The 27,781-nt window shown below is 49.9% G+C and overlaps 1 protein-coding gene across 11 annotated transcripts in view; it reads left to right on the forward strand.

Moving 5' to 3' along the window:
* The window catches only part of LOC140391729 (disks large homolog 2-like), a 1,606,854-nt gene that overhangs the window by 669,651 nt on the left and 909,422 nt on the right, over nt 1–27,781 (forward strand). For all 11 annotated transcript variants that reach the window (XM_072476520.1, XM_072476521.1, XM_072476522.1 and 8 more), the window contains one exon: nt 27,656–27,706. In XM_072476520.1, the coding sequence (XP_072332621.1) occupies nt 27,656–27,706 (51 nt within the window). The remainder of the gene's footprint in view (nt 1–27,655; nt 27,707–27,781) is intronic.

Below are 27,781 nucleotides of genomic sequence, written 5' to 3' on the forward strand. Positions count from 1 at the left end.
ATTGGACAAATGACATTCTGCGTCTAATTAAGATTCAACTATTATTTCAGTATATTGAGCATGACATGTTAGCAGCTGCTCAAACCGAGTACTTAAATCCACTGGGGTTCTGCATATTTACAACCACTACATCCTTTTCACCCTGGGTTCCATTTCTAATTGAAGTAATTACACCTGGCTGCTATCCAGAACTGTAAGTGTAATATTTAGGACTTGCTGTGTATTGCTGTTGAAAATTATATCAGCTTTCAAATAAATATACAGCAGTACTGAAACATTCAATCAGCCATTTTCCATTGTAATGAAGGTAAACTTTAGCAATCTTATTTGTATTCCAGACAGTGGAACGGAGTTAAAGTAGTGACATGCAATTATTGCAACAGAATTATTTTTACCAAAGAACATCATAGAAGATTATTTTAAACATGTAAATGTTGTAAGATTTTTTACAATGGCAACATGCTATTATGTATTTATTGTGATAAGTAAGTTACCAATTAGTACATTCTCGATTGATACAAGTAACTTTTGGGGAAAAGAAAGCCAAAACCAGAGTTATTTACTGGAAGAATGAAGCCAAAAGATTCACAGAAGCTTTACAAAAATTAAATAAAACAAACACTAAATAATAGTTAACTATCAACACTCTAAAACCCAGAATCAATATAAGTTAAACATGAGTTAACAGACAAATTGCAGTTGATTAGAAACAATAAATTACACACGACGTGGCAGATACAACTATACATCTTCCAGATTGTCTTGGCAGTCCACTCAGCATAGATGTGATCAATCTCAGTCACAAAATCCTTCAGAGACCTATCTTCCTCATGAAGAATGTCAACTCTTTTTCCAGTATTTAGCCTCATCCTCAGCCAACAAAAGTGCATAACCAACCCGTGGGCACGGTGTTCACCAAAAATTGCACATGTCTACAGAGCCTCCTCAACTCTGTTACATTGGTCTGGATGGTACAGATTCACCAATCTTATATTCAGGTAACAGCACCAGTTGTGGAAACTATATCTACCTATCCTCAGATCTGGATCCAACCTCCCATCTTCTTCAGCCTCCTATACTGCACCACTGGAATCATCAACACTTGACGTCTGAGGGCTCTCTGTGCCCTTTTATATGATTTCAACCAGGTTCATTTTCTCCAGAAGTTTTGGTTTTCAATCTCAGTTTCAGTTTTACTTTCCTCAGAAACTGAAAAATCAGTTTCCTTTCTCAGTTCCCTGTTTTGGTTTCCATTTTCAATCAGTGTCGGTCTCAAAAAATGCAAGTTTTGAAACTACGGATTCCATCACACAATCAGTATGAGATTCCACATAGTGTTGCTGATGTTTCAATCCAATGTGAAAAGAGGTTACGGGGGTGACCGAGGCTAGAGCAGTCACTAATGCGGAGGTCGGCACACGCCGCAGAGGTGAGGATCCACCAGGCCCCACCCAGATGGACTGTCACACGTGAGTTATTGCCATTCTGAATGACCCTTCCCTCTCACTGACCACATGTCCATTCTCCCACAGGACCTCAAGCCAACGACGCCGGCCCATCCCGGAATAGTCCCCCCCTGCCTCCCAGGAGAACACCTCGGAGGAGAGCTTCGAGGATGCCACCATAGATGCTTCACAGCTGTCATCCCCAGACTCCACCAGTGCAGAGACACGCAATGGGCAGCATTATTGATCCGGCTTCTGGGGCACAATCTGGTGATGACCACATAGTTGCAGGTGCACAACAGGTGGAAGCAGTAATGCACAGATGAGACAGCAGTTGGCGGTCTGCTGGGTCCTGGTCAGATGTTGTGCTTCTGGAACAGGTTTACCTTGAGCTGATGCAGATATTAAGGTGCGGCCGTGACATCCAAAGGGGAATGTCAGCGACATTCCAGCAAGTCCAAAGCCGATTGGAGGAGTTCCAGAGTCGCCGGCAATGCACCGAGGCCAACACTGCTGGGGTGGGAACTGCAGTGGAGAGCCTGGCGCTTTAGCGCATGTCCCAGCCAATGAGGAGCATCGCCGAGGGTGCCGTCACCATGGTGCAGACATTGGGGAGCTGGCAGGGCTGGCAAGGTGATGCAGGGGCAGCTGGAGCTCCGATGGAGTGGTGACGGTGGCCACCAGCTCACCTGAGTTCCACTCCTCTGACGATGCTGCGTCTCGCAGTCAGCACCCAGGATAGGGTCACATAGCTGTGCATGTGCCACCGTCAAGTGCGCCAGGACCCTCTAGCCCGAGAGTCCCCAGAGGAGTCCTGGCCATCAAAGGCAACGGGACATGGTAAGCCCCCACCTCCGATGGATAAACACTGAGAAGCAGTGGTAGAGCATGAAAGGCTAAGCACATCGAGGATCACTGAGAAAGGTCTGGGGAAAAGGGGGAGAGAGGGTTGGTAGGAGATGAGGGGGGGGGGTGTGCATTGGGGATAGGGGATGGGGGGATGAGGAGGTGGTGGAGAGAGTGGAGCGGCACCATCGGGATAGTGGGGTAGTGGTGGACATTTGTGTGATTCATTAGAAATCCTTCACCGCAACCAGTATGAAGCCTCTGTCATTTGCCTCCACAATGCGGGTTGACCTCCAAGCCCTTGCCCCATTTCCTGAGCCATGGGGGTCCTGTCACCCTGGGCACACCGCATGCAGGTGATGGATGTGAGCGAGCACTCAGCAGACAGGCAGGAGTAAGACTATGGCATAGATTGAGGATCACCAGCACTCAGCTGTCTGCAGGTTATCATCCCCCCCCCCCCCCGCCTGCTCTCAACAGTGACCCACAGAGGGAGCAGACAGAGTCTCAACGCCCAGAGTGATTTTTTTTCCCCTAAAATTCAGAGTACCCAATTCTGTTTTTCCCCCAATTAAGGGGCAATTTAACGTGGCCAATCCATGGACCCTGCACATCTTTGGACTGTGGCGGTGAGACACTTGCAGTCACGGGGAGAATGTGCCAACTCCACACGGACAGTGACCCAGGGCTGGGATTGAACCTGGGCCCTCGGTGCCGTGAGGCATCAGTGCTAACCACTGTGTCACCGTGCCGCCCAGCACCCTGGAGTGGTGTAGCACACTGGGAGGGTGGGAAATGGAGAAGGCATGGAGGGTAGCATTGACGGATCAGGCCACGTCTTTTGTGAAGCTGGCGGGTATGAGGACCACCCTGGCTCTCCGGGCTTGCTGAATCCTTGTGCTGCCACCCGTTCTGCAGCCTCCAGCTGGTCCTCCGCTTTCTTGGATTTTTTTTATTGTCATGTGTACAGAGGCACAGTGAAAAGTATTGCTCTGACTTCTGGTGGCGGCCATGGTGTGAGTGGTTTCACATTTGGTAGCTCCCGCTCGAGTTAGGTTTTTGGTCCTTTTCCCCGATTGCCAAGTGGATGTTTTGGAGGAGAAAGGTGCAGAGGTGGTGGAGGAAAGCTATATTCCACTGGTGAGGTCAGTGGATGGATCCTCGGACCAGAAGTAGGCCAAGACGAAAGGAGCTGCAGGAGCCAGAAATTCATCTTGCAACACAGGGGAAGGTGGCGGAGGATCGGCCCTCTCAACCCAGTAGTCGACGGAACAGTTGGTTGACTTTCTTAATGAAAAATTCGGCCAACCGAGGAGGGAGGCTCAGGAGGACATGGCGAAGATGGTAAACCTGCTGAAAGCTGCGATCAGCCAGGTGGAGCTGAGGCTGGAGACCCAGAACCAGGCGATCCAGAAGGTGGAGTAGGCGGTGACAGAGCACGAGGAGCAGCTTACCTCATTGCCGGCCCTGGTTGCGATGCTGAGGGAAACTCCGAAGGGGCTCAAGGAGAAAGTGGAAGAATTGGAATACCGCTCCTGGAGGCAGAATCTGAGGATAGTGGGGATGCCGGATGGCATCGAGGGAGTGGACGCAGGCTCTTATGTGGCCAAGATGTTGGAGAACATGGGGGAGGGAGCCTTTGACCAGCCCCTGGAGATCGATCGGGTGCATAGAGTACTTATGAGGATGCTGCAAGAGAATGAACAAAGAACAAAGAAAAGTACAGCTCAGGAACAGGCCCTTCGGCCCTCTAAGCCTGCACCGACCATGCTGCCCCTCTCAACTAAAATCTTCTACACTTCCGGGGTCCGTATCCCTCTATTCCCATCCTATTCATGTATTTGTCAAGATGCTCCTTAAACGTCACTATCGTCCCTGCTTCCACCACCTCCTCCGGCAGCGCGTTCCAGGCACCCACTACCCTCTGTGTAAAAAACTTGCCTCGTACATCTACTCTAAACCTTGCCCCTCGCACCTTAAACCTATGCACCCTAGTAATTTACCCCTCTACCCTGGGAAAAAGTCTCTGACTATCCACTCTGTCTATGCCCCTCATAATTTTGTTGGCCTCTATCAGGTCGCCCCTCAACTCCTTCGTTCCAGTGAGAACAAACCAAGTTTATTCAACCTCTCCTCATAGCTAATGCCCTCCATACCAGGCAACATCCTGGTAAATCTCTTCTGCACCCTCTCCAAAGCCTCCACATCCTTCTGGTAGTGTGGCAACCAGAATTGAACACTATACTCCAAGTGTGGCCTAACTGAGGTTCTATACAGCTGCAACATGACTTGCCAATTCTTATACTCAATGCCCCGGCCAATGAAGGCAAGCATGCCGTATGCCTTCTTGACTCCCGTCGCCACCTGTATTGCCCCTTTCAGTGACCTGTGGACCTGTATACCTAGATCTCTCTGACTGTCAATACTCTTGAGGGTTCTACCATTCACTGTATATTCCCTATCTGTATTAGACCTTCCAAAATGCATTACCTCACATTTGTCCGGATTAAACTCCATCTGCCATCTCTCCGCCCAAGTCTCCAAACAATCTAAATCCTGTTGTATTCTCTGACAGTCCTCATCGCTATCCACCAACCTTTGTGTCGTCCGCAAACTTACTAATCAGACCTGTTACATTTTCCTCCAAATCATTAATATATACTACGAACAGCAAAGGTCCCAGCTCTGAACCCTGCGGAACACCACTAGTCACAGCCCTCCAATTAGAAAAGCACCCTTCCATTGCTACTCTCTGCCTTCTATGACCTAGCCAGTTCTGTATCCATCTTGCCAGCTCACTTCTGATCCTGGGTGACTTCACCTTTTGTACCAGTCTGCCATGAGGGACCTTGTCAAAGGCCTTACTGAAGTCCATATAGACAACATCCACTGCCTTACTTGCATCAATCATCTTTGTGACCTCCTCAAAAAACTCTATCAAGTTAGTGAGACACGACCTCCCCTTCACAAAATGGTGCTGCCTCTCGCAACCAAATGGGAGTAGATCCTGTCTCGAAGAATTCTCTCCAGTAATTTCCCTACCACTGACATAAGGCTCACCGGCCTTTAGTTCCCTGGATTATCCTTGTTACGCTTCTTAAACAAAGGAACACCATTGGCTATTCTCCAGTCCTCCGGGAGGAGCCGCCGAGGGCGATGGTGGTGAGCCTACACCGGTTTCTGGACAAAACAAAGATCTTGCAGTGGGCCAGGCAGATGAGGAGATGTACCTGGGGAAGCAACAAGCTTTGGGCATATCAGGACCTGAGCGCAGAACTGGCAAAGAGGAGAGCTGGATTTAACCGGGTCAAGCCTGCCCTCTTTAAGAAGGGAGTGAAGTTTGGGATGCTATACCCGCCCTGCCTTTGGGTACCCACAACTACTTTGGAACACCGGAGGAGGCAATGGAGTTCCTGAGAGACAATAAACTTTGGAGAAGGAGGACATTGAACTTTGGAGGGAATGTGAGGTGGGGTTGGTACTTCCTGCCCCTCTTTAGTTGTATTGTGCTGATTTCTTTTGTCTTGGGTGATGACCAGGGGAGAACTTTTCTTTTCTCAGGGGCTGTTTAGCTCTTTCATGGGGTGCTTTGGTGGGAGGCCAGAGGAAGGTGGAGGGTGAGTGCACCTTTTTTTCCTTCTTTATAGTGTTATTATTTTTTGCACCATGATGAAGTGCGAGCAGGGGGCGAGGGAATCATTGGAGGGTAAGATGCTTGGCGCCGCGAGCGGGGGCTGCCAGGATGGCTGGGCGGGCTAGTTCACCCGAACACAGTGTGGGGGGGGGGGGGGAAATCAGGTGGTTAGAGTTTTAGAGGGAGATGGGATTGTTGTTTTGTTTGGGAAGGGGGTAATGCTGACGGGGGTGGGGCAGTGGAAGTGTAATATGGAGGGAGTTGGTGACGATGGAGATCCAAGGGCGGACCTGGTTAGCTGCGGGATGCGGGCTGGGGCCTGGCCCTAGAACTTGTATGGTTGATCGGCAGTGGAGGGGGCGGGGTTCCCCCTGACCAGGCTGATCAAATGGAATTTGAGGGGGTTGAATGGGCCAGTCAAACGGTCGCGAGTGTTCGCACATCTGAGAAGTTTCAAGGCGGATGTAGCATTTCTACAGGAAACGCATTTGACGATTGGGGACCAAATTAGGTTGAAGAAGGGGTGGGTTCGACAGGTTTTTCATTTTGGGTTGAATTTGAAGACGTATGGAGTGGCGGTACTAATAAATAAGCGGGTAGCATTTGAGGTGGAGAACATTGGGGCAGATCCAGGGGGAAGGTTTGTGATGGTTAGCTGGAAACTGGAGGGGATGCCAGTGGTCTTGGTGAATGTTTATGCCCTAAATTGGGATGATATCGAATTCATGAGGCAGGTGTTGCGGAAGATCCCGGACGTGGACCAGCACTGGTTGATTATGGGGAGGGGGGACTTTAATACGGTCATTGAGCCGAGATTGGACCGGTCGAGTTTGCAATCAGGAGAGTGGCTCCGTTGGTGAAAGAGCTAAAGGGGTTCATGGAGCGCATTGGGGTGGGGGGGAGGGGGGGACCTGTGGAGGTTTAGAAGGCCGAGGGTAATAGAATTTTCGTACTTCTCCCAAGTGCACAGGGTGTATTCGCGGATCGATTACTTTGTGGTGGATGAGACTCTGCCGACAGGGCTGGTTGACTCGGGGTACTGGGCGATTGTGGTTTCTGACGATGCGCAGCACTGGGTGGACCTGCAAGTGGACTGGGGGGTGGGGGTGGGGCATGGCGCGGAGGCTGGGGGCTCAGCCCCACACGAGATTAGACCTGGGATTGCTGGCAGACGAGGTGTGCGAGTGCGTGAGGGCTGCCATTCGGGGGTATTTGGAGCTGAATGACACGGGGCTGGTATCGGCTGCCATGCTATAGGAGGTGCTTAAGGCAGTGATCAGGAGGGAGCTGATCTCAATTTGGGCGCACAGGGACAGGATGGAGCAGCCAGAGATGACAAGGCTGGTGGAGGAGATCCTACGGGTAGATAGGAGATACTCGGAGGCCCCGGTGGCAGGGTTGTTATAATAATAATAATCGCTTATTGTCACAAGTAGGCTTCAATGAAGTTATTGTGAAAAGCCCCTAGTCGCCACATTCCGGCACCTGTTCGGGGAGGCCGGTACGGGAATTAAACCCACGCTGCTGGCCTTGTTCTGCATTACAAGCCAGCTGTTTAGCCCACTGTGCTAAACCCACCCATATCAGTTGTTGAAGGAGCGGCAGAAGCTCCAGATGGAGTTTGGATTGGTGTCCACGGGAAAGGCAGTGGGGCAGTTGCGGCGGGCAGTGTATAAATATAGGGAGAAAGCGAGTAGGTAGTCGGTTCATCAACTTAGGAAGCAGGTGGTGGCGAGGGAGATCGGAAAGGTGAAGGATGGGAAGGGAAGGACCTGGACCCAGTGGGATGAATGGGGCGTTTGATGAATTTTATCGGAGGCTATATGAATCGGAACCCCCGGTGGGGGGAGAGAGAATGCGATGTTTAAGGATGGGCTGGAATTTCCCAAAGTGGAGGAAGATTTGGTCTAGGAGTTGGAGGCACCCATTGGACTGGTGGAGAGGCTGGAGGGTATGGGGGCAATGCAGGCAGGGAAGGCACCAGGTCTGGCTGGGTTCCCTTTAGAATTTTTAAGACATTTTCGGGGGACCTGGGGCTCCTGCTGGTAAAGGCATATAATGAGACGAGGGAGAAGGGGGAGCTTCCTCCACGCTATCGCAGACCTCGACATCCTTAATTCTGAAGAAGGATAAGGACCCGGAGCAGTGTGGGTCTTATTACCCAATCTCGCTGCTGAATCTGTACGTCGAATTGCTGGCAAAGATCTTGGCCTCGTAGACTGAGAACTGTTTACCGGGGGTGATAGAGGAGGATTAGACGGGATTTGTAAAGGGGACGCATTTGTCGGCGAATGTCAGGCGCTTATTAAATGTGATTATGATACCCCCGGTGGGACAGGAGGTGGAGCTGGGGGTCGCTATGGATGCAACAAAAGCTTTTGATTAGGTAGAATGGGATTATTTGTGGGAAGTTCTGGGACGGTTCTGGTTTGGGCAGGGGTTTGTTGATTGGGTCTGATCGCTATATAGGGAGCTAGTAGCAAGTGTAAGGATGAATCGGTGAGCCTGGGGTATTTTAGATTACATCATGGGACAAGGCAGGGTGTCCGCCCTCCCACTCAAGGCAGGGCTTTTTGCTCTGGCGATAGAGCCACTGGCAATGGCATTTAGAGCGTCAAAAAGTTGGAAAGGTTTCGTGCGGAGGGGGGTGGAGCATGGAGTTTCTTTATACGCGAACTACATACTACTTTACATTTTGGGCCTGTTGAGTGGCATTCGGGGGATTATGAACATCTTGGAGGAGTTTGGCCAGTTTTCCGGGTGTATATTAAACATGGGGAAGAGTGAGGTTTTCCTGATTCAAGCAAGGGGACAGGAGGGGAAGCTGGGCAAGCTGGCGTTTAAAATGATGGGGGTGAACTTCAGATACTTGGGTATTCAGGTGGCGCGGGGATGGGAGCATTTACAGAAACTGAACTTGGCGCAGCTGGTTGAGCAGATGAATGGGGATTTTAAGAGGTGGGAGGTGCTCCCGCTGTCGCTTGCGCGGTGGGTGCAAACCGTGAAAATGACGATGCTTCCAAGGATCCTATCTGTTTTTCAGAAGCTCATGATTTTTATCCGAAAGGCTGTTTTTAGGAAAGTTAACACCCTGATTTTGGGGTTTATTTGGGTGGATAAATTCCCCGGGTAAAGAAGGTGCTGCTGGAGCTATGTGTGTGTGTGTGTGGGGTGGGGGGAGCAGACCCTGCCAAATTTAATGAACTACTACTGGGCAGCAAATAGAGCCATGGGTAGGAACTGGGTAGTGGAGGAGGGGTCGGAGTGGGAGCGGATGAGGCAGCTTCCTGTAAAGGCAGTAGCCTGGGGCCACTATTGACGGCGCCTCGACCATTCTCGGCGGCCAGGTACTCCACGAGCCCGGTGCTGGTGGTGGCCCTGAGGGTGTGGGGACAGTGGCAGCAGCACCTGGGGTTCGAGGGTGCCTCGGTGTGGCCGCCGATTTGTGGGACCCATACGTTTGCTCTGGGAGGCTGGAAGCGGGGGGTGGCAGCGAGCGGAGATCGAACGGTTTGGAGACCTGTTTGTGGGGTCAGTTTTCCGAGCTTATAGGAACTGCGAGAGGAGTATGAGCTGCCCAGCGGGAACGGGTTCCGGTACTTACAGGTACGGGATCATGTTGGGAAGCAGATGCCATCCTTTTTCGACCTGCCATCCCCAGGGCTGCAGGACAAGGTGGTGTCAAAAACAGGCGTTGGTGAGGGTAGGGGGTCGGAGATTTCTAAGGAATTGATGGACTGGGAGGGTGTCCCAATAGCGGGAGCTAAGTGGAATTGGGAATAAGAGTTGTGAGGGGTGATGGAGGCTGGATTATAGGAGGAGGCTCTGAGGAGAGTGAACACATTCCCTTTGTGCGCTCGGCTTAGTCTCATTCAATGTAAAGTAGACAATAGGGCACACATGATGTGGGCCAGAATTAAGAATGTTCTTTGAGGGGGTAGAGGATAGGTGTGGGCAGTGCGTTGTGTGGGGTGGGGGGGGGGGGGGGGGGGGGCGGTGTCCTGCGAACCATGTCCACATGCTCTGGGAGTGTCTGAAACTGGAGGGATTCTGGCGGGGTTTTGCTGTCATTATGTCTGAGGTACTGAGGCTGATGGCTGTTCCAAGTTCAGAAGTGGTGGTTTTCTGAGTGCCAAAAGACCCGGGAGTCCAGGGGACGAAGAGGCCGATGTCTTGGTCTTTGCCTCCCTGGTAGTCCAGAGACGGATCTCATTGGAATGGAGGGACTCGGGGCCGCCCAAACCAAGGGTGTGGGTAAGCCACCCCGCGGAATTCCTGAAGCTGGAAAAGATTAAGTTTGCCTTAAGAGGGTCTGTAGGGGGGTTTGTTCGGAGATGGAAGCTGTTTATTGACTTCTTCAAGAATAGTTAAGACGTCAGCAGTAGGGGGGTGTTTACAGGGGGTATAAATGGGGGAGGCAGGGTGGGTGGAGGGGAATGGAAGGGAGGGTGGAGCGGTCGGGTGATATTTATTGGCTATATGATTTCCTGTTTGTTCTCTTTTTCTTGGTTTTGTGTTTTACATATCGATTTATTAATGCCTTAATAAAAATATTTTAAAAATAAAAGTATTGTTCTGCATACAGTCCAGACAGGTTGTTCTACACATGAACAAAAAACATAGGACACACATAAATACACAATATAAATGCATTGACAGAGGCAAAAGGTGAGCATACAGAGTGCAGTACTACTCACTAGAGAACATGTGTGAAGAGATGAGTTCAGTCCATAAGAGGGTCATTTAGGAGTCTGGTGACAGTGGGGAAGAAGCTGTTTTTGAGTCTGTTCGTGTGTGTTCTCAGACTTTTGTATCACCTGCCCGATGGAAGAAGTTGGAAGAGTGAGTAAGCCGGGTGGGAGGGGTCTTTGATTATACTGCCCGCTTTCCCAAGGCAGCGGAAGGTGTAGACAGAGTCAATGAATGAGAAGTAGGTTCTTGTGATTGACTGGGCGGTGTTCACGACTCTCTGTACTTTCTTACAGTCTTGTGCCGAGCAGTTGCCATACCAGGCTATGATGTAGCCAGATAGGATGCTTTCTATGGTGCATCTTTAAAAATTAGTAAGAGTCAATGCAGACATGCCAAATGTCTTTAGTTTCCTGAGGAAGTATAGGCGCTGTTGTGCTTTCTTGGTCGTAGCGCCAACTTGGGTGGACCAGGACAGATTTCTGGAGATGTGCACACTTCGGAATTTGAAGCTGTCAACCATCTCCATTTCCGTGGGATTGTCCGCCAGCCCCTGCTGATCCGGCACCTCTTTCTTTGTTCTCCTCCTCCTCATCGGAGGTGGCCACATGTTCCTTATCCTCCACATCCAGCATATCGCCCCACTGCTGCACCATGTTTTAGGGGATACAGCAGACCATAACGAAGAGAGCGACCCTCTGTGGAGGGCACCACTGCAGTGATCGAGGCATTGGGACCATATTTTGAATAGTCTGATGCACCTCTCAGGTGGCCACATGGACCTTGTTGTATCGGGTTTCCACATTGGTCTCTTGCCTCCGTACTGGCGTCATTAGCTAGGTCCTAAGCAGATACTCCTTTTCCCCCAAGGTCAGCTGGCCAGCCTGAAGTGGTCCTCAAAGAGGCCGGGGATGTCTGACTGCACCAGGATGTAGCTGGATGTCGTGCATACTCCCTGGGAAACGTTCACACGTCTGCATAATCCTAAAGTGGTTTACGCACACGCGCTGGATGTTCGGGGAATGGAACCCTTTCCTGTTGACATAGGGCACTCCCAGATGGCCCAGTGAGCACAAGGCCACATACGTGAAGTCTATCAACCACTGGACCTGGGGCATCCCGGCGATGGTAGAGAATCCTGCTGCTTGGGCATCTTGTTGGGCTTGGTCCATGTCAAAGTTTATATAATCTGTGACCTGTCGGATACAGCTGTGGGCTGTAGCCTGAGAGATTCCATACAAGTCCCCGCTTGAGCCCTGGAACGATCAGGACTGCGGTGACCTTTACGGCCACAGAGTGGGTGTCCTCCTCCTCCACGTGGTGCCAAGTCCGTGTGAACTTGTCATAGGTGCCGCTATGTCTGCTTGTTGAGGTGGAGTTTCCTACGCCACGCACTGCCCATCATTTGCTCGAAAGACCAGTGCTGCTTGTGCACCCTGGGCCATCACGCACCGCCCACCTACCCCCCCGGGTGCCATCCTGGCCTGATGGGCGGGCAGGTCCTCAGGGTGTGGGGTGGGTCGTGGCACATGGGCCATCACTTTCAGCCTCTGTCGACGCTGCTGCTGACTCCATCACCAGCCCCTGGCTGCCCAGCCTGCCAGCAGCACAACTAGGGCAAGTTCAGCAGGGTCCAAAATACTGCCTGTATGGTTCAATATCTGTAAGGAAGTGGGAGAGTTTATTAGACTGACAAACAGCGATGTCTCCCACCCCGGGACCCTCTATTCCTCCAATGACCCCCTCCCCTTCCCCCACAGCCAGAACACCCTGCCCACACATGTCTGGCCGGAACGGGGCCCCCACTCACAGGACCCCAGACCTTGTACCCCTGTCACCCACTCATAACGTTACCTGGACTGGGCGCGGGTCCCTTCCCTGTTGCACTCACCGACCCTCCAGTCATGGACATGTCCCCGAGACTAGGGCCCATCCCCTGGGTGTTTGGATGTTGGCTGCTGCGTCCGTGGTGTTGCCTTCGCAGTGTTAAGGCGCAGTGTCCATGCATCATGGTCTGATTGGGATGCTAGGCTATAACTCCCACATGCTAAATGGCATGCCCAACCACGGGAATTCACCTGGGGTGTGTGAAGTGCTCGTTCAGCTACAATTGCCAATTCCATGCACGGTCAATGGGGGTTATGATGGTTGGTGGGGCAGACAGGCAGGGACAAGGTTGCCCCTAGAATGGGTACACATGATCCCAGGGGTTGGCAATGCAAAGTTGCACGTCGTTGCCCCCCCTCAGCGACAGAGCACCTCCCCCCCCCATGGTGGACCACCCCAGCCGAGGGTGGGGACCCCCTCCCCGGGACCCCCCCCCCCCCCCCGCCAGTTGCACCCCACCTCTTCCGAGCAAGGGGTAGCATGCCCACTGCCCCTGGGCTCACTGCATGTGAGCGAAGGTGGTTACTCACCTCCTTGGTTCCCTGCAGCAGCCCTTCCGCCAAGTTCACATTTTTAAAAAGTACTAATCGGTGCCAGAGTGACCACTTGCTGCGCAGGCTGCTGGATCATGGGAGGCCGTTGGATATAGGGTGGTTCCCGCTAATTATATGGAAATAGGGCTTAAGTGGTGATTATTGGTTTCCCGCGGGATCCCGATTTCGCCTATGGGAGAGGGCCGGCTGCATCACAAACGGTTTGGCGCCTGGCGTGGTTCTCGTTTTTTGGGCTCTTCTGTTATTCACCGGCCTCGTGCCCCCGCTTGAACGCAACGCAGCTACTGAATCACGCCCAGTATTTCCACCTTACCTGGCCCTGAGCTAGGAATTGTGGAATTGAATTCTGTTTCCTGAGCATAAAAATTGATTTTTGTTTTATTATTTACGCAGACTGTAATGTAGGCTTGGAAACAGTCGGCAAGCAGGTTAGACGGAACCTTGTGTTCCAGCTTTCAGTCAATTGGGGCAAGGATGTAGGTCAGTTTCTCTCCGTTCTCAGGATCTGTTAGCAACCATCAATCCTGACTTATTCTCAGCCCAGGAGAATAGCATTAACTGGAGTTGACCTGCTGGATATGTGATTCTTTAAGATAGCAAGAAATGCCAGGCAACTGGCCTGTCTGCTTACAGCTCTACACAAGTGGTATGTAGGAAGCAAGATTAATGTTACCGAAAAAGCCTGTCCTTCCCAAGAACAAGGTATGATGAATCATAGAATCATAGAATTTACAGTGCAGTAGGAGGCCATTCGGCCCATCGAGTCTGCACTGGCCCTTGGAAAGAGCACCCTACCTAAACCCACACCTGCACCCTATCCCCATAATCCAGTAACCCCATGTAACCTTTTTAGACACTAAGGGCAATTTATCATGGCCAATCCACCTAACCTGCACATCTTTGGACTGTGGGAGGAAACGGGAGCATCTGGAGGAAACACACGCGGACACGGGGAGAACGTGCAGACTCAGCACAGACAGTGACTGACCCAAGCTGAAATCGAACCTGAGACCCTGGAGCTGTGAAGCAACTGTGCTGACTACTGTGCTACCATGCTGCCCAATGAATCATAGAATCATAGAATCTCTACAGTGCAGGAGGAGGCCAACCGGTCCATCGAGTCTACACTGACTCTCTGAAAGAGCAACCTGCCCCGGCCCATTCCCCCACCCTATCCCCATTACCCCACCTAACCTTTAGGCACTAAGGGGCAATTTAGCATAGCCAATCTGCCTAATCTGCATATCTGTGGTCTGGGGAACGAAACCGGAGCACCCGGAAAGTCGCGCCAACACGGAAGAACGTGCAAACTCCACAGAGGCAGTCATCCAGGATCGGCAGTAGTGCTAACCACTTTGCCACCAGGTTGTCTCTCTCTAATGCTCCATATTTACCACAAGAACAATTAACCATTTATCCTGAGACTGTTATGAAGGAGAATAACAAGAAAATGTGAAGGAAAAGTCAATTTTGACACAAAGCGGGAGAATAATGCTTAAAAGCAGTACCTTTGTGTGGACAGCATGAGAAAGACAAGCTTACACATGAAAAATAAGATCAGTGGAATCATATCTTAGCAATAGGTCAGTAACTTTGGCAGAATAAGAATGGATCAGAGAACATTGGTGAAAAATGATAAGTGGAATTAGAGCCATGGCCCAGGATTTAACGTTGCCAAATTGGACAGGAGTTCCTTCCATCCTTTCATAAAATACAGCATCATGACATTGGGTTGACTAAGTGACATCCTGACACTAGTGAGCCAAAACACAGCAGGCGAGCAGGTCTGAAGTCAGGCGCTTGAACTTGTACCGAAAATAATGAATTAGATGATAGTTGATCCATTTTAACGGGGCAATGGAAGTGCATTTAACATGACTGGGCAATTTTATATTCTCTGCATGTGCAGAATGGGCAGGTCTAAATCTCAGCAGGTAAGTAAAGACAGCATACAAGAATTAAAAAGGTCCAGGGTGATTGACTGAGAGATGTTGGAAGCAGCAGCTTAGTTTGCAACAAGGGTGAAGGGGGTTGACGTTTGCCTCTTGAGCATCTTTTCAGAGACCTACCATTTTATGTGAGGTTACTGAAGGGAGGAATTCTTTTCGTGAACCTTATGAGGAAATAATTCAACAGAGGCATTGTCTACTCTGGAGAAGGTTCCTCTAGTGAGGAAGATAACAGAGGAAGTAGAGAGCAGCTGGTTAAGGGCAGCTTCAACTTGTACATCTTACACATGAGATACTTGGTTCTTTTTAGATGCATAAGATGGCAGAGACAACTGTCTATAAGTCCAAGCAAGGAGAAGCCCTTACCCAGCAAGAAAAGTGTATAGACCGTATATAGGCAGCAGTTGAACTACCTTCAGCTATCAGAACTGTAAAGTCGCTTACAATGCCTTCAAAGACTGTCTATCCCGTCAGATAGTGACATCTCTGTGGGAGATGATGCAGGGAGATATGTTCTATCTCTTTTGGAGGACACCTAATGCCTGTCCCTCTGAAGGTGAATTTATATGCCTCAGACTCCTTCTGGGCAGCTGCTGGGGATCTGTGTAGCATCTTGCAGGCTGTAACAAACCATTGCAACAAAGTGGTAAAGAATACTGGCTGGATTCTTCAGCCATGCCCGCTCCAAGATTGCCACTGATGGGAGGGGGACCATGTCAAGGTCTGTTGACCTCAAAAGGGAATGTCCGGTCGCCAACGGGTGCGGCCAAAGAATCCCGCCCACTATTTAGGAGAGCGGGGGTTTTGTTAACTTTGTAACAGACAGGTTCAGTCAGCCGATAGAGCCAAAGGGTTTGGTTCCCTAGCAGGTTTTCCTGGGTCTGGGGGGTCATGGACTGCACACATGTGGCTATGAAGTCACATGGACTGACCAGGGGCATTTATGAACTGCAATGGGTTACACTCCTTGTGTTCAAACTGTATGTGATCAACTCCAAAAGGTTCTGCATATTTATGCGAAATACCTTGAGTGTCAGAGCTCTGATGTTCTCCGATACTGCCAGGTATCATGTTTGTTCTCCTATGCACGGCAAGTGGATGGATGGATTGTGGATGGTACGAGATAGGTGATGTCTTGTGACATCAGTGAAGAATCCATGAACAGATGCTGAGCACCAATATAATGAGAATTATGCAACCACCAGGTTGAGATTCCAATGCTAGATTCAGCTTAGCGAGCACCACAATACATGCTGGCTAGATCTCCTTTTTTATAGTGGTGTGCTGCACTCCTACAACCTAAGACTACAGAAGGGAGAGGAACTGGAAGAGCATGATCTCAGTGAATGGCCCACATCCTCAGAGGAGGATTCTGAAACAGACTCTGATGAAGACAGGAGGATCCAGACAGGCAACATATGAACCTATGCAGCAGGGGCTGAGTGCCCATGAGATTCATGAGCCTCACATATTGAGTATATGCCCTGTACCATTCCGATGAATCCTATAGTAACAGTAAGTAAGTAAAGTCACCATAGTCCCAGATGACCATTGGCTGCTTTCCCCTTTGAGGGGGGAAGCTGACTGGTGGTGATTTAACCCAAGGATCACCACACCTCTGGAGAGGGGCAAGGTTGAGAAGATGGGGCCTTCATGAATGACCTCAGCCGGTAAGGTAATTGAACCCATGCTGTTGGCCTTGCTCTGCATCACAAACTAGCTATCCAGCCAACCGAGCTAAGCCGGCCCCTTATAGTAACAATGGTATATGGAATTACTTAAAATAACATTCATTGTTTCTTTAAGAAAACTGCTGTTGTAGTGGGAGGTAAAGACTCCACGAGAGGCCAGGCTGACAGGGTACAACTCACTTTATTCCGCACTAGTCACAATAATCACTCCACTCCACTCCATTCCCCACAGGGTTGCCTCCCCTGAACAGCTTCCTGGTTGGACTTTGTATTCTGTGGGGAGCTCCTCCAATTAGGAGGAAGCTCCACCCCCCAGTCACCTGACTAGCTCATACTCTGAGGTGTTGGAGGGGAATCTTTCTCTGAGCTCATGTTGCTTCTGGCTGTAATCCTGCTACCAAAACTGGTGAGTTATTCTGTATGCTGGCTGCCTTTAACGGACTTTGAAGTCTGGACTATGGCTAGGTGAATGGTACTATGACCGGTTGGATGGAGGAGAAGTTGCTTGCAGGGGAAAGAAAAGATAGAGTTTGCATGTCTGCAGTTGCCACGTCTGGGACTCGTACATGTTACTGGCTGCCTTTCTGCTTTCCGGCTGGGAGTGGAGCTCAAGGCGGATTTTGGTTGGCCGGCTGCCAGATTGAAAGTGGAGGAGAATGTACTCACTTTTGTAGTTCTGGACTGGATGGTGTCTGGAGACCAGATGCCAGAACTGTGAGAGCATCAGGGCGATGGCCCAATTAACTATGTGTACTGCTGGTATTGATATTGGTTTTGTTTTATTATTGGGGAATTGTACGGTTATTATTGTATTTTTGTTGTGTTTTGTTACATTGTGCCTAGCGGCTTAGTGCTCGCCGGTTGCGGCCCTTCTGCTTCTGTGCATTGGAGGTTGAGGGGTCCCTCCTGTTGCTAGTGAGAGTGAGGAGTGTTCTCTCTCTCTCCTCAACTGCTTGCTGCTCGTGGGAGCCTCTCCACCGATGTGGGGTTGTTGTTGCAGTCAGGGGAGGGTCGTGTGTGGAGCATGCGCTGGCTTGCGTGCTGGCGGCTTTGCTTTCTACTTCATTGTTTATTGGGTTTCTTGTGGTTGCTCTGTATTTTATCTTGTTTTTATTTTGAAAAGGGCGTTCTCTCTTTCTCTCTCTTTCGCCATGCCCCGTACTGGTGTGTCCTTTTCTAGTGGTCTGTACTGCTCTTTTGGGTGCTTTTCCACCAATGTGGGGCTGCCGTTAGGGCAGGGCATCGGTGTATCCTTTTCCGGTAGTCTGTGCTGCTTGTTGGGCGCCTTTCCGCCGATGTGGGACTACCATTGGGGCCGTTGAGTGGTGGTGGGTGAGTACTGGTCGAGAGCTGTGGGTTGTTTTTGGTGTGAATCATAGAATTTACAGGGCAGAAAGAGGCCATTCGGCCCATCCAGTCTGCACCGGCTCTTGGAAAGAGCATCCTACCCAAGCCCACACCCCCACCCCATCCCCATAACCCAGTAACCCCACCCAACACTAAGGGCAATTTTGGACACTAAGGGCAATTTAGCATGGCCAATCCACCTAACCCGCACATCTTTGGACCGTGGGAGGAAACCGGAGCACCCGGAGGAAACCCACGCACACACGGGGAGGATGTGCAGACTCCGCACAGACAGTGACCCAGCAAGGAATTGAACCTGGGACCCTGGCGCTGTGAAGCAATTGTGCTAACCACTATGCTGCCGTGCTGCCAGGTTGAAAGTGGTTGTAAAAACGTTTAGCATATTACTGATTTTCGTGACTGCTTTTAGCATGTTTCTGATTCTTTTATATTCTTGAGTTGTCAATAAACTTAAAATATTTGTAGGAGGGGAAGCGGATATTATACAGCTCTGTCCCTGTCGGGGGTTGTAACAGCAATAATCCTTTAAAAGTTGCCTCTGATCTGTGCTTTGGGATGGAAAATGAAACTCCTGCCAATCGGGGCACTTTCTCCCAAGGCGGAAATAGAAAGACAACCGCTACCCGACTCTGGAGCAAAATCTGGATCGCTAGCTCTATTTCTCACTCCATAGATTAATGATGCGAAACCTCGGCTACTGAGTGGGTCACATGAGTGGTCCACCTTCATCTCAGTGCAAGATTGAAATCAGGCTTGTTCACTAACCATGACCCCACGAATACGATTTAATACATTTAATACATGCAGAATATTTCATAATGAGTGATAGAAAATTTATACAGTAATAGAATTAAAATCAACTTCAAATGATAAAAACACAAGAAATGTTTACACTGTTCACACGGTGCTGAGGACCCAGACCCTGGGAATCCTGGCCCCGGGTCACTGTCAGTGGGGAGTTTGCACATTCTCCCAGTGTCTGTGTGGGTCTCGCCTCCACAACCCAAAGATGTGCAGGGTAAGTGAATTGGCCATGTTAAATTGCCCCTTAATTGGAAAAAATTAATTGGGTACTCTGAATTTATTTAAAAACTGTGGATGCAGAGGGAGTGCATGGCTTTCACAGCCAATGTTGTGTCCAACCAGCATGCACCTCACTTCATTTACCCTTGCTTTACGTGAGTATCACTTCAGTCAAACCAGTAGGACAAAAACTACGAGGACAAAAATCATTGGAATGTGGCAAACCTGCACTTGGGCACAGTCAACAAAACGTTGTGTGGGTTGCACTCAGAATCCAGATGGGGCACATCTGGCACCTGGGCTGCATATTGCCCACCACTGCCATTGATGCTGCCTGACCTATTGAGTACTTCCAGCATTTTCTGTCTTGATTACAGGTTTCCGGCTTCTGCATTATTTTGGTCTTATTTACATTTTGCTGTCCTTTGCTGGCTTATTTCAGTACAATTATGAAAAATATTGCTTTGCTTTCGTTGTTAAATCTGAGCAGTGAAGTTTAATTATTCATTGAAACTATAATAATAATAATAATCGCTTATTGTCACAAGTAGGCTTCAATGAAGTTACTGTGAAAATCCCCAAGTTTCCACATTCCGGCACCTGTTCGGGGAGGCTGGTACGGGAATTGAACCCGCGCTGCTGGCATTGTTCTCTATTACAAGCCAGTGATTTAGCCCTCTGTGCTAAACCAGCCTCATAATATCATACATCTGCAATGATTCAAATGGAGTTAATAATGCAGCGCATTAAATGACAGGTGAATGACAGCCAAGCACTAAACTTGCTAGCAGCAACATGCAAACTCTTGCTTTTGTGAGGGCCACGAAGAATCCAGCACGAGTTTTAAGGATACAAAGTAATAACATTTATTTACAATAACATATATATATAACAGCAGCAGCAACTTCCCTTGCTGCGCACTCCTTCCCGCTGGTTCCTAAACTGGCCAGCTTTATTTATACTAGGAGTTTACTAATGATTTCTCCGCCCCCCCTCATTGGGGAAGCTCATACTCCCACAGGATTGTGGGATTGTCATTAGTCCCCAGCCAATGGTAAGTAGCCAGGTTTTAACACTTGCATTATTCTTTCTGTTTACATAGAACACAACATAGAACATACAGTGCAGAAGGAGGCCAGTCGGCCCATCGAGTCTGCACCGACCCACTTAAGCCCTCACTTCCACCCTGTCCCCGTAACCCAATAACCCCTCCTAACCTTTTTGGACACTAAAGGGCAATTTATTATGGCCAATTCACCTAACAGCATGTATTTGGACCGTGGGAGGAAACCGGAGCACCTGGAGGAAACCCACGCAGACACGGGGAGAACGTGCAGACTCCTCATAGACAGTGACCCAGCGGGGAATCGAACCTGGGACCTTGGCGCTGTGAAGTCACAGTGCTAACCACTTGTGCTACCGTGCTGCCCCTTCATACAGTGCAGAAGGAGGCCATTCGGCTCAGCGTGTCTGCACCGACCCACCCAAGCCCTCACTTCCACCCTCGCCCCGCAACCCAACAGCCCCTCCAACCCTTTTGGTCACTAAGGGCAATTTATCATGGCCAATCCACCTAACCTGCACGTCTTTGCACTGTGGGAGGAAACCGGAGCACCTGGAGGAAACCCACGCACACACAGGGAGAACGGGCAGACTCCGCACAGACAGTGACCCAGCGGGGAACCGAACCTGGGACCCTGGCGCTGTGAAGCCACAGTGCTATCCACTTGTGCTACCGTGCTGCCCTTAAACATTAGGGTTACTTTAGTCCAAATCTGTGAAATAACAAGAGAATGGCCCAAACCAAATTGTCGGAGATGCGACATAAATTGGGAGATGCATGTTAGGATCCCGTGGTATTTCTGACAATCAGCCATGTGTTGTTTGTGCCTGGGAAGTTAAAATTCTGATTGAGTGAGTGGTGTTGCTCTCGACCTCCACAAATGACTTGGGACAGATATACAGGATTTATCTGGATACATACCCAGGAAACATTGCACAGTGTAATACCCAGACTAACTCAGTGATCAGCCAGTGTAACTCAACTGAGAACTGCAACTACCCTACCCAGTTACTCCCCACACCACCGCCCCTCCCACCACCCTTAAACACCTGGCTATACCTTCCATGACTCAACCAACCCCATACCACCAACTACTCCCCCAACTGACTATGCCGCTGACCACCGACCAGATGCAAACCTATTCAATTACCACCCCCCCCAATCCTGACTTGACCAACCCTCCACTTGACAATTAGCTGACCGCCCAACTCGCTGATCACATGGCAATTCCCGACTTGACTATACCCCGAATCTGATTAACTCTGACCCGACAACCCACTCACTCACCTATCCATCTCATCCACTTATCCACCTCACTCACCTTCTCACCTTATCCGCCTACCCACCGCACAGAATCATCCACCACACCCACTCATCCATTCATTAACTCACACACTTACTGAACATATAAATATAGAAATTAGAAGCAGAATACATAACTCAGTCCCTGGAGCCTGCTACATCATTCAATAAAATCACAGCTGATCTGATTGTAACCTCAGCTTTATGTTCTGACTTAGCAATAATCTTTCGCCACCGTGCTTATCAAGAATCTATCTACCTCTGCCTTAAATATATTCAAAGATTCTTCTTCCATGGTCCTTTGAGGAGGGGAGTTACAAAGACCCATGACCCTCTGTGAGAAAATACTTCTCTTACCTGTCTTAAATGAGCAATCCCATGTTTTAAACAGTGACCCCTAGTTCTAGATTCTCCAACAAGAATTCTCCTCTCCACGTACACCCTGTCAAAACCCCTCAGGATCTTATATGTTTCAATTAAGTCACCTCTTCTAAGCCCCAGCAGATACAAACCTAGCCTCGCTAACCTTTCCTCACAAGACAATTTGCCAATTCCAGGTATTAGTCTCGTAAACTATGTCTGAACTGCATCCGACGCATTTACATTCTTCCTGAAATAGGGAGTCCATTAGTCCAAAGACGTGCGTGTTATCGTAGATTATCATAGATTATCATAGAATTTACAGTGCAGAAGGAGGCCATCCGGCCCATCGAGTCTGCACCGGCTCTTGGAAAGAGCACTCTACCCAAGGTCAACACCTCCACCCTATCTCCATAATCCAGTAACCTCACCCAACACTAAGGGCAATTTTGGACACTAAGGGCAATTTATCATAGCCAATCCACCTAACCTGCAAATCTTTGGACTGTGGGAGGAAACCGGAGCACCCGGAGGAAACCCACGCGCACACGGGGAGGATGTGCAGACTCCGCACAGACAGTGACCCAAGCCGGAATCGAACCTGGGACCCTGGAGCTGTGAAGCAATTGTGCTATCCACAATGCTACCGTGCTGCCCGTGTGGTTAGGTGGATTGGCCATGATAAATTGCCCTTAGTGACCAAAAAGGTTAAGAGGGGTTATTGGGTTACGGTAGAAGTGAGGGCTTAAGTGGGTCGGTGCAGACTCGATGGGCTGAATGGCCTCCTTCTGCACTGTATGTTCTATGTTCTATATTCCTGAATACCAGTGGTTTTCAAACTTTTTTTCTGGGGACCCATTTTTACCAACCTGCCAACCTTCTGGACCTAACCCGGCCGGCCTTCGCGACCCACACCGGCCGACCTTCGCAACCCACACCGGCTGACCTTTGCGACCCACGCTGGCCGACCTTCGGGACCCATGCCGGCCGACCTGCGCGAGCCACCATTTTCTCTTACCTTGTTTGTTGCTGACAAAAATGGAGGAAATGGTTTTGGGTCCCTTTGGCCCCAATGGTCCCTTCTTCCCTTTGGTCCCTTTGACCCCCCAAACTTGAAAAAAAAAGGCTGCGACCATATAAAAACAAATGCAGCCGCACTGCGCATGCATGCCCGATCATCGGTTGCGCATGCGCACCGATGATCGGGCACGCATGCGCAGTGCGGCAGAATCTTTTAGTCTATTCCTGCCCATTTTGAAGGCTGTTCGCAGCCGGCATTATTAAAAGCTGGCTGCTGCGGCTCTTGCGTGTGGATTTGCGCAATCAGGAGTGCCACGACGGACGGCTCCACGACCTTCCCAACACCCACCCGCGACCCACCAGCGGGTCGCGCCCCCGAGTTTGACAATGCCTGCTGTATACAGTACTTCAGGTATGGTCTCGCCAATAACCTGTATAACTGAAACATGGCCTCTCTATTTTGTATTCAATTCCCCTTGCAATGAATTAACACATTCTGTTAGTTTTCCTAATTACTTGCTGTACCTGCATACTAAGCTTTTACAATTCATGTACTGAACACTGTTATAACCTGCCTGCTTACCATTGGCTGGGGACTAATGACAATCCCACAATCCTGTATGAGTATGAGCTTCCCCAATGAGGGGGGCGGATAAATCATTAGCAGACTCCCTGTATAAATAAAGCTGGCCAGTTTGGAACCAGCAGGAAGGAGTGAGCAGCAAGCGAAGTTGCTGCTGCTGTTGTATATATATGTTATTGTAATTAAATGTTATTTCTTTGTATCTTTAAAACTCGTGCTGGATTCTTCGTGGCCCTCACAAAAGAAACCCAGATCCCTTTGCATCTCAGAGATCTGCAATCCGTCACCATTTAGATAATATGCGTTTTTATTCTTCCTGCCAAAATGGACAATTTCATATTTTCCCACATTATACACTATTTGTCAGATCTTTGCCCACTCACTCTACTTATCTGTATCCATTGTAGCCTTGTTATGTCCTCTTCTGAATTTGCTTCCTTATCGGTGGCAATGCAGCACAGTGGTTAGTACTGTTGCTTCATAGCGCCAGGATCCCAGGTTCGATTCCCGGCTTGGGTCACTGTCTGTGCAGTCTGCATGCTCTCCTTATGTCTATGTGGGTTTCCTCCAGATGCTCCAGTTTCCTCCCACAAGTCCCGAAAGACATGCTGTTAGGTAATTTGGAGATGTTAAATTCTCCCACTGTGTACCCGAACAGATGCCGGAATGTGGGAACTAGGGGCTTTTCACAGTAACTTCATTGCAGTGTTAATGTACGCCGACTTGTGACAATAAAGATTATTATTAATTATCTTTCTTAGTGTCATCAGAAAATGTATCTCCTATACCTTTGGTTCTTTCATCCAAATCATTTATGTAAATTGTAAAATGTTGAGGCCCCAGCATTGGTCCCACACCACTCATTATATCCTGCCAACCAGAAAATGACCCATTTATGCCAATTTTTGTTTCCTGTTAGCTAGCCAATCTTCTATCCATGCCAATATGTTACTCCCTATTGTTATGGGCCAGGGTTTAAAAACTCCAAAGTGTATTATGGAGTTCACCTGGCCTATAACTTTTTGGTGAATTGGGCTAGGATGACCACAAGATCCTTCACGTGAGGTGTGATTCAACAGGCCATCGCTCCCACGCATGCGCCGCCCGGTGATGTCATTTCACGCCAGCTGGCGGGGCACCAAAGGCCTTTTCCGCCAGCCGGCGGGGCGGAAATTCGTCCGGCGCAGGCCTAGCCCCTTAAGGTTGGGGCTCGGCCCCCCAAGATGCGGAGCATTCCGCACCTTTGGGGCGGCGCGATGCCCGACTGATTTGCGCCGTTTTGGGCGCCAGTCAGCGGACATCGCGCCGATACCGGAGAATTTCGCCCCTGATCTCTCTGGCAGTACTGGAGGTGATGTTATCAGGGTGACCTCTGGAGATGGTTGCACAATGTTTTTGTTTGTGTTCCATTTGGGGCCTTTTTGCGGTGCCGGCTTGCTGTGGCAGAATAGATTACTGGGAAGTCCTTAGTGGAGTTGGTCACCGTCGTTTTGGACTGTTGTTAGGTTTGTCAGTGAGCCGTTGAAAGCTGTTCCATGATGGTTGGGACTACGTGATGGATAGAGCGGTATTTTACATGGCTATTGCTGCATGGCTGCAAGTTTTGTGCTTACAGACATTGTTGGGGTGTGTGGACCCTGTATTGTTTTTTGTGTGATGTGCCTGATTGATGCAGTACCATATAAATTCTGGGGCGACAGCTCCCTGGGCGAGCCTAAAAGTTCTGTGATGCCGGCAAGCCCTTTGGTCGATGGGTCAGACACTATGGTGCGCACCATCCCCAGTCTCGGCTGTTAATGGCTTCACCCTTTGTGTGGTTAGAGGGGGTGTTGGGCTGGATGTGCATCAGGATGTACGCCGGTCCACACTGTTCCCCTGTTTTTGTGGCACTGTGTTGTGCCCCAAATGTTTTTTTGGCCATTCCGTTTTTTTGTTCTCCTCAAATTCTTCTGTAACCTCTCCACCACGGTTGCTGTTTTGAGTTTTCGGGCGAGGGGGGGGGTTGGTGTTATAACCCTGCATGGAACTCATCCAGCTGGGGGTGATTGTTCCCTTGTGCTGATTGGGTTGTTCGTTAACCAGCACGAGTACAACAGGTCAGCTGACAGAAAGGACATGAGGGGCGGGATTCTCCGACCCCCCGCCGGGTCGGAGAAACGCGGGAGGGCGGCGTGAATCCCGCCCCCGCCGGCTGCCGAATTCTCTGGCGCCGGAGAATTGGCGGGGGGGGGAATCACGCCGCGCCGGATGGCAGCCGCTAGCAGCGGCCCCCCCCGGCGATTCTCCAGTCCGCGATAGGCAGAAGTCCCGCCCGTTCTATGCAGGTCCCGCCGGTGTAAATTGGAGTAGGTCCCTTATCGGCGGGACCTGGCGGTGCAGGTGGGCTCCGGGGTCCTCGGGGGGGGGGGGGGGGGGGGGGCACGGGGCAATCTGGCCCGGGGGGCCACGGTGGCCTGGCCCGCGATCGGGGCCCACCGGTCCGCGGATGGGCCTGTGCCGTGGGGGCACTCTATTCCTCCATGTAAGCCCCCCCTGCGCATGCGCGGGGATGACATCAGCAGCTGCTGACGCTCCCAATCATACGCGGACCCGCGCTGGCCGGCGGAGCCCCTAGGCCCCGGCTGGCGCGACGCCAAAGGCCTTCCACACCGGCCGACGGGGCGCAAACCACTCTGGCGCCGGCTTAGCCCCTGAAGGTGAGGAGGATTCCACACCTTTGGGGCAGCCTGATGCCGGAGTGGTTCACACCACTCCGTCCCGCCGGGACCCCCCGCCCCGCTGGGTACGGGAGAATCCCGCCCGAGGATCTTGAGATGTGTAACTGGGCCCTGTGTAAATACTGCAGTTCTGCTGAATAAACTTCTTTCCTCTGAACTCTTCGGACTCCCCTTTGCCATTTACTTCAAATTGTCCCCCATTGGCTGCCCCCCAGGAAGTGGCAGGCAGCTGGTCTGATCCCCAGCTGTCCTCATTAAAAATGGCTGAGGGGTCAGCATCAATAGCAGTGAACCTGGCACAAAGGTCACCAAATTGCATGCATGCTCACCTCCAACTCACACCCTACATTAATTTTAAAATCCCAGACACTGTGTATATTGGTTTTTTTTCTATTCTCCCTGTTGTTACCCTTGTAACCAGTGCCCTTTGTCAAGCTGTCTCTCTCTTCCTGACTCACTCTGCTTATTTTTATTTTGAGCATTGCTAACAAGACGAGCATTTATTGCTCACCCTAATTGCCCTTGAGAATGTGGTGGTGAGCTGCCTTCTTGAACCGCTGCAGTCCATCTGGTGTAGGTACACCCACAGTGCTGTTAGAGTTCCTTGTTTCTGGCCCAGTGACAGCGAAGGAACAAGAATAGCATTCCAAATCAGGATAGTGTGCCTTTTGTAGAGGACGATGAACGTATTCTCATGCTCTCCTTCTGGATGGTAAAAGTCATGGGTTTGGATTGTGCTGTTTTAGGAGGCGTGGCAAGGTACTACAGTTCATCTTGCCGATGGTGCACACTTCCGCCACTGTGCTCAGGTGCTGGACGGAATGTCAATCAAGTGGGCTGCTTTGAACTGGGTTGGGTCTGCCACAGTGCATAGGTGCTGGATGGAATGTCAATCAAGTGGGCTGCTTTGTCCTGGATGGGGTCGAACTTCTGAAGTGTTGTTGAAGCTGTTCTCACACAAGCAAGTGAAGAATGACCTATCACACTCCTGACTTGTGCCTTGTAGATGGCTTTGCTGATTCAGGAGATGAGTTACATCCCACAGAATTCCCGGCCTCGAACCTGTTCTTGTAGTCATGGTATTTTTATGGCTGGTCCCGTTAGGTTTCCGGTCAATGATAACCCCCGGTCAATGGTAACCTCCAGGATGTTGATGGTGGGAGAGTAAGCTTTTGAAGAATTTAGTGCAAAGGTGCTCAACTATACATGCTGCCAAAACATACACACAAAGAGTCACCCAGCCTCGAAACGTTAGCTCCCTTCTCTCTCCACATGTGCTGTAAGACTGTTGGGAATGTCCAGTACTTTCTGTTTTTGTCAACAAGTGTATGTATGTGTTTGTTTGTGTAAGGCAAAGTGTGGGAAGAGTTTGTATCTTAAAATATAAAACTATATCAGATGTTGTTTGACCTCAATTTCTCAATGCTGTGGACTATTTAAATACAAACTCGTTTTTGTGTGAAACATCTCTATTTTCGTTTTACATTTATTTCTGATATGGTATTCTTTGTTCTTAACATTTAGGTCAATGGAACAGAAATAGAATATGAATTTGAAGAAATCACATTGGAAAGGGTGAGTTAACACAGTGACTATTCTCTGCATATTTTGGAACATGGTTTAACATCCATTGTTAGCTTGATATTTTTG

Source organism: Scyliorhinus torazame, chromosome 15 (assembly GCF_047496885.1).
Source record: "Scyliorhinus torazame isolate Kashiwa2021f chromosome 15, sScyTor2.1, whole genome shotgun sequence".
Classification (NCBI taxonomy): Eukaryota; Metazoa; Chordata; class Chondrichthyes; order Carcharhiniformes; family Scyliorhinidae; genus Scyliorhinus; species Scyliorhinus torazame.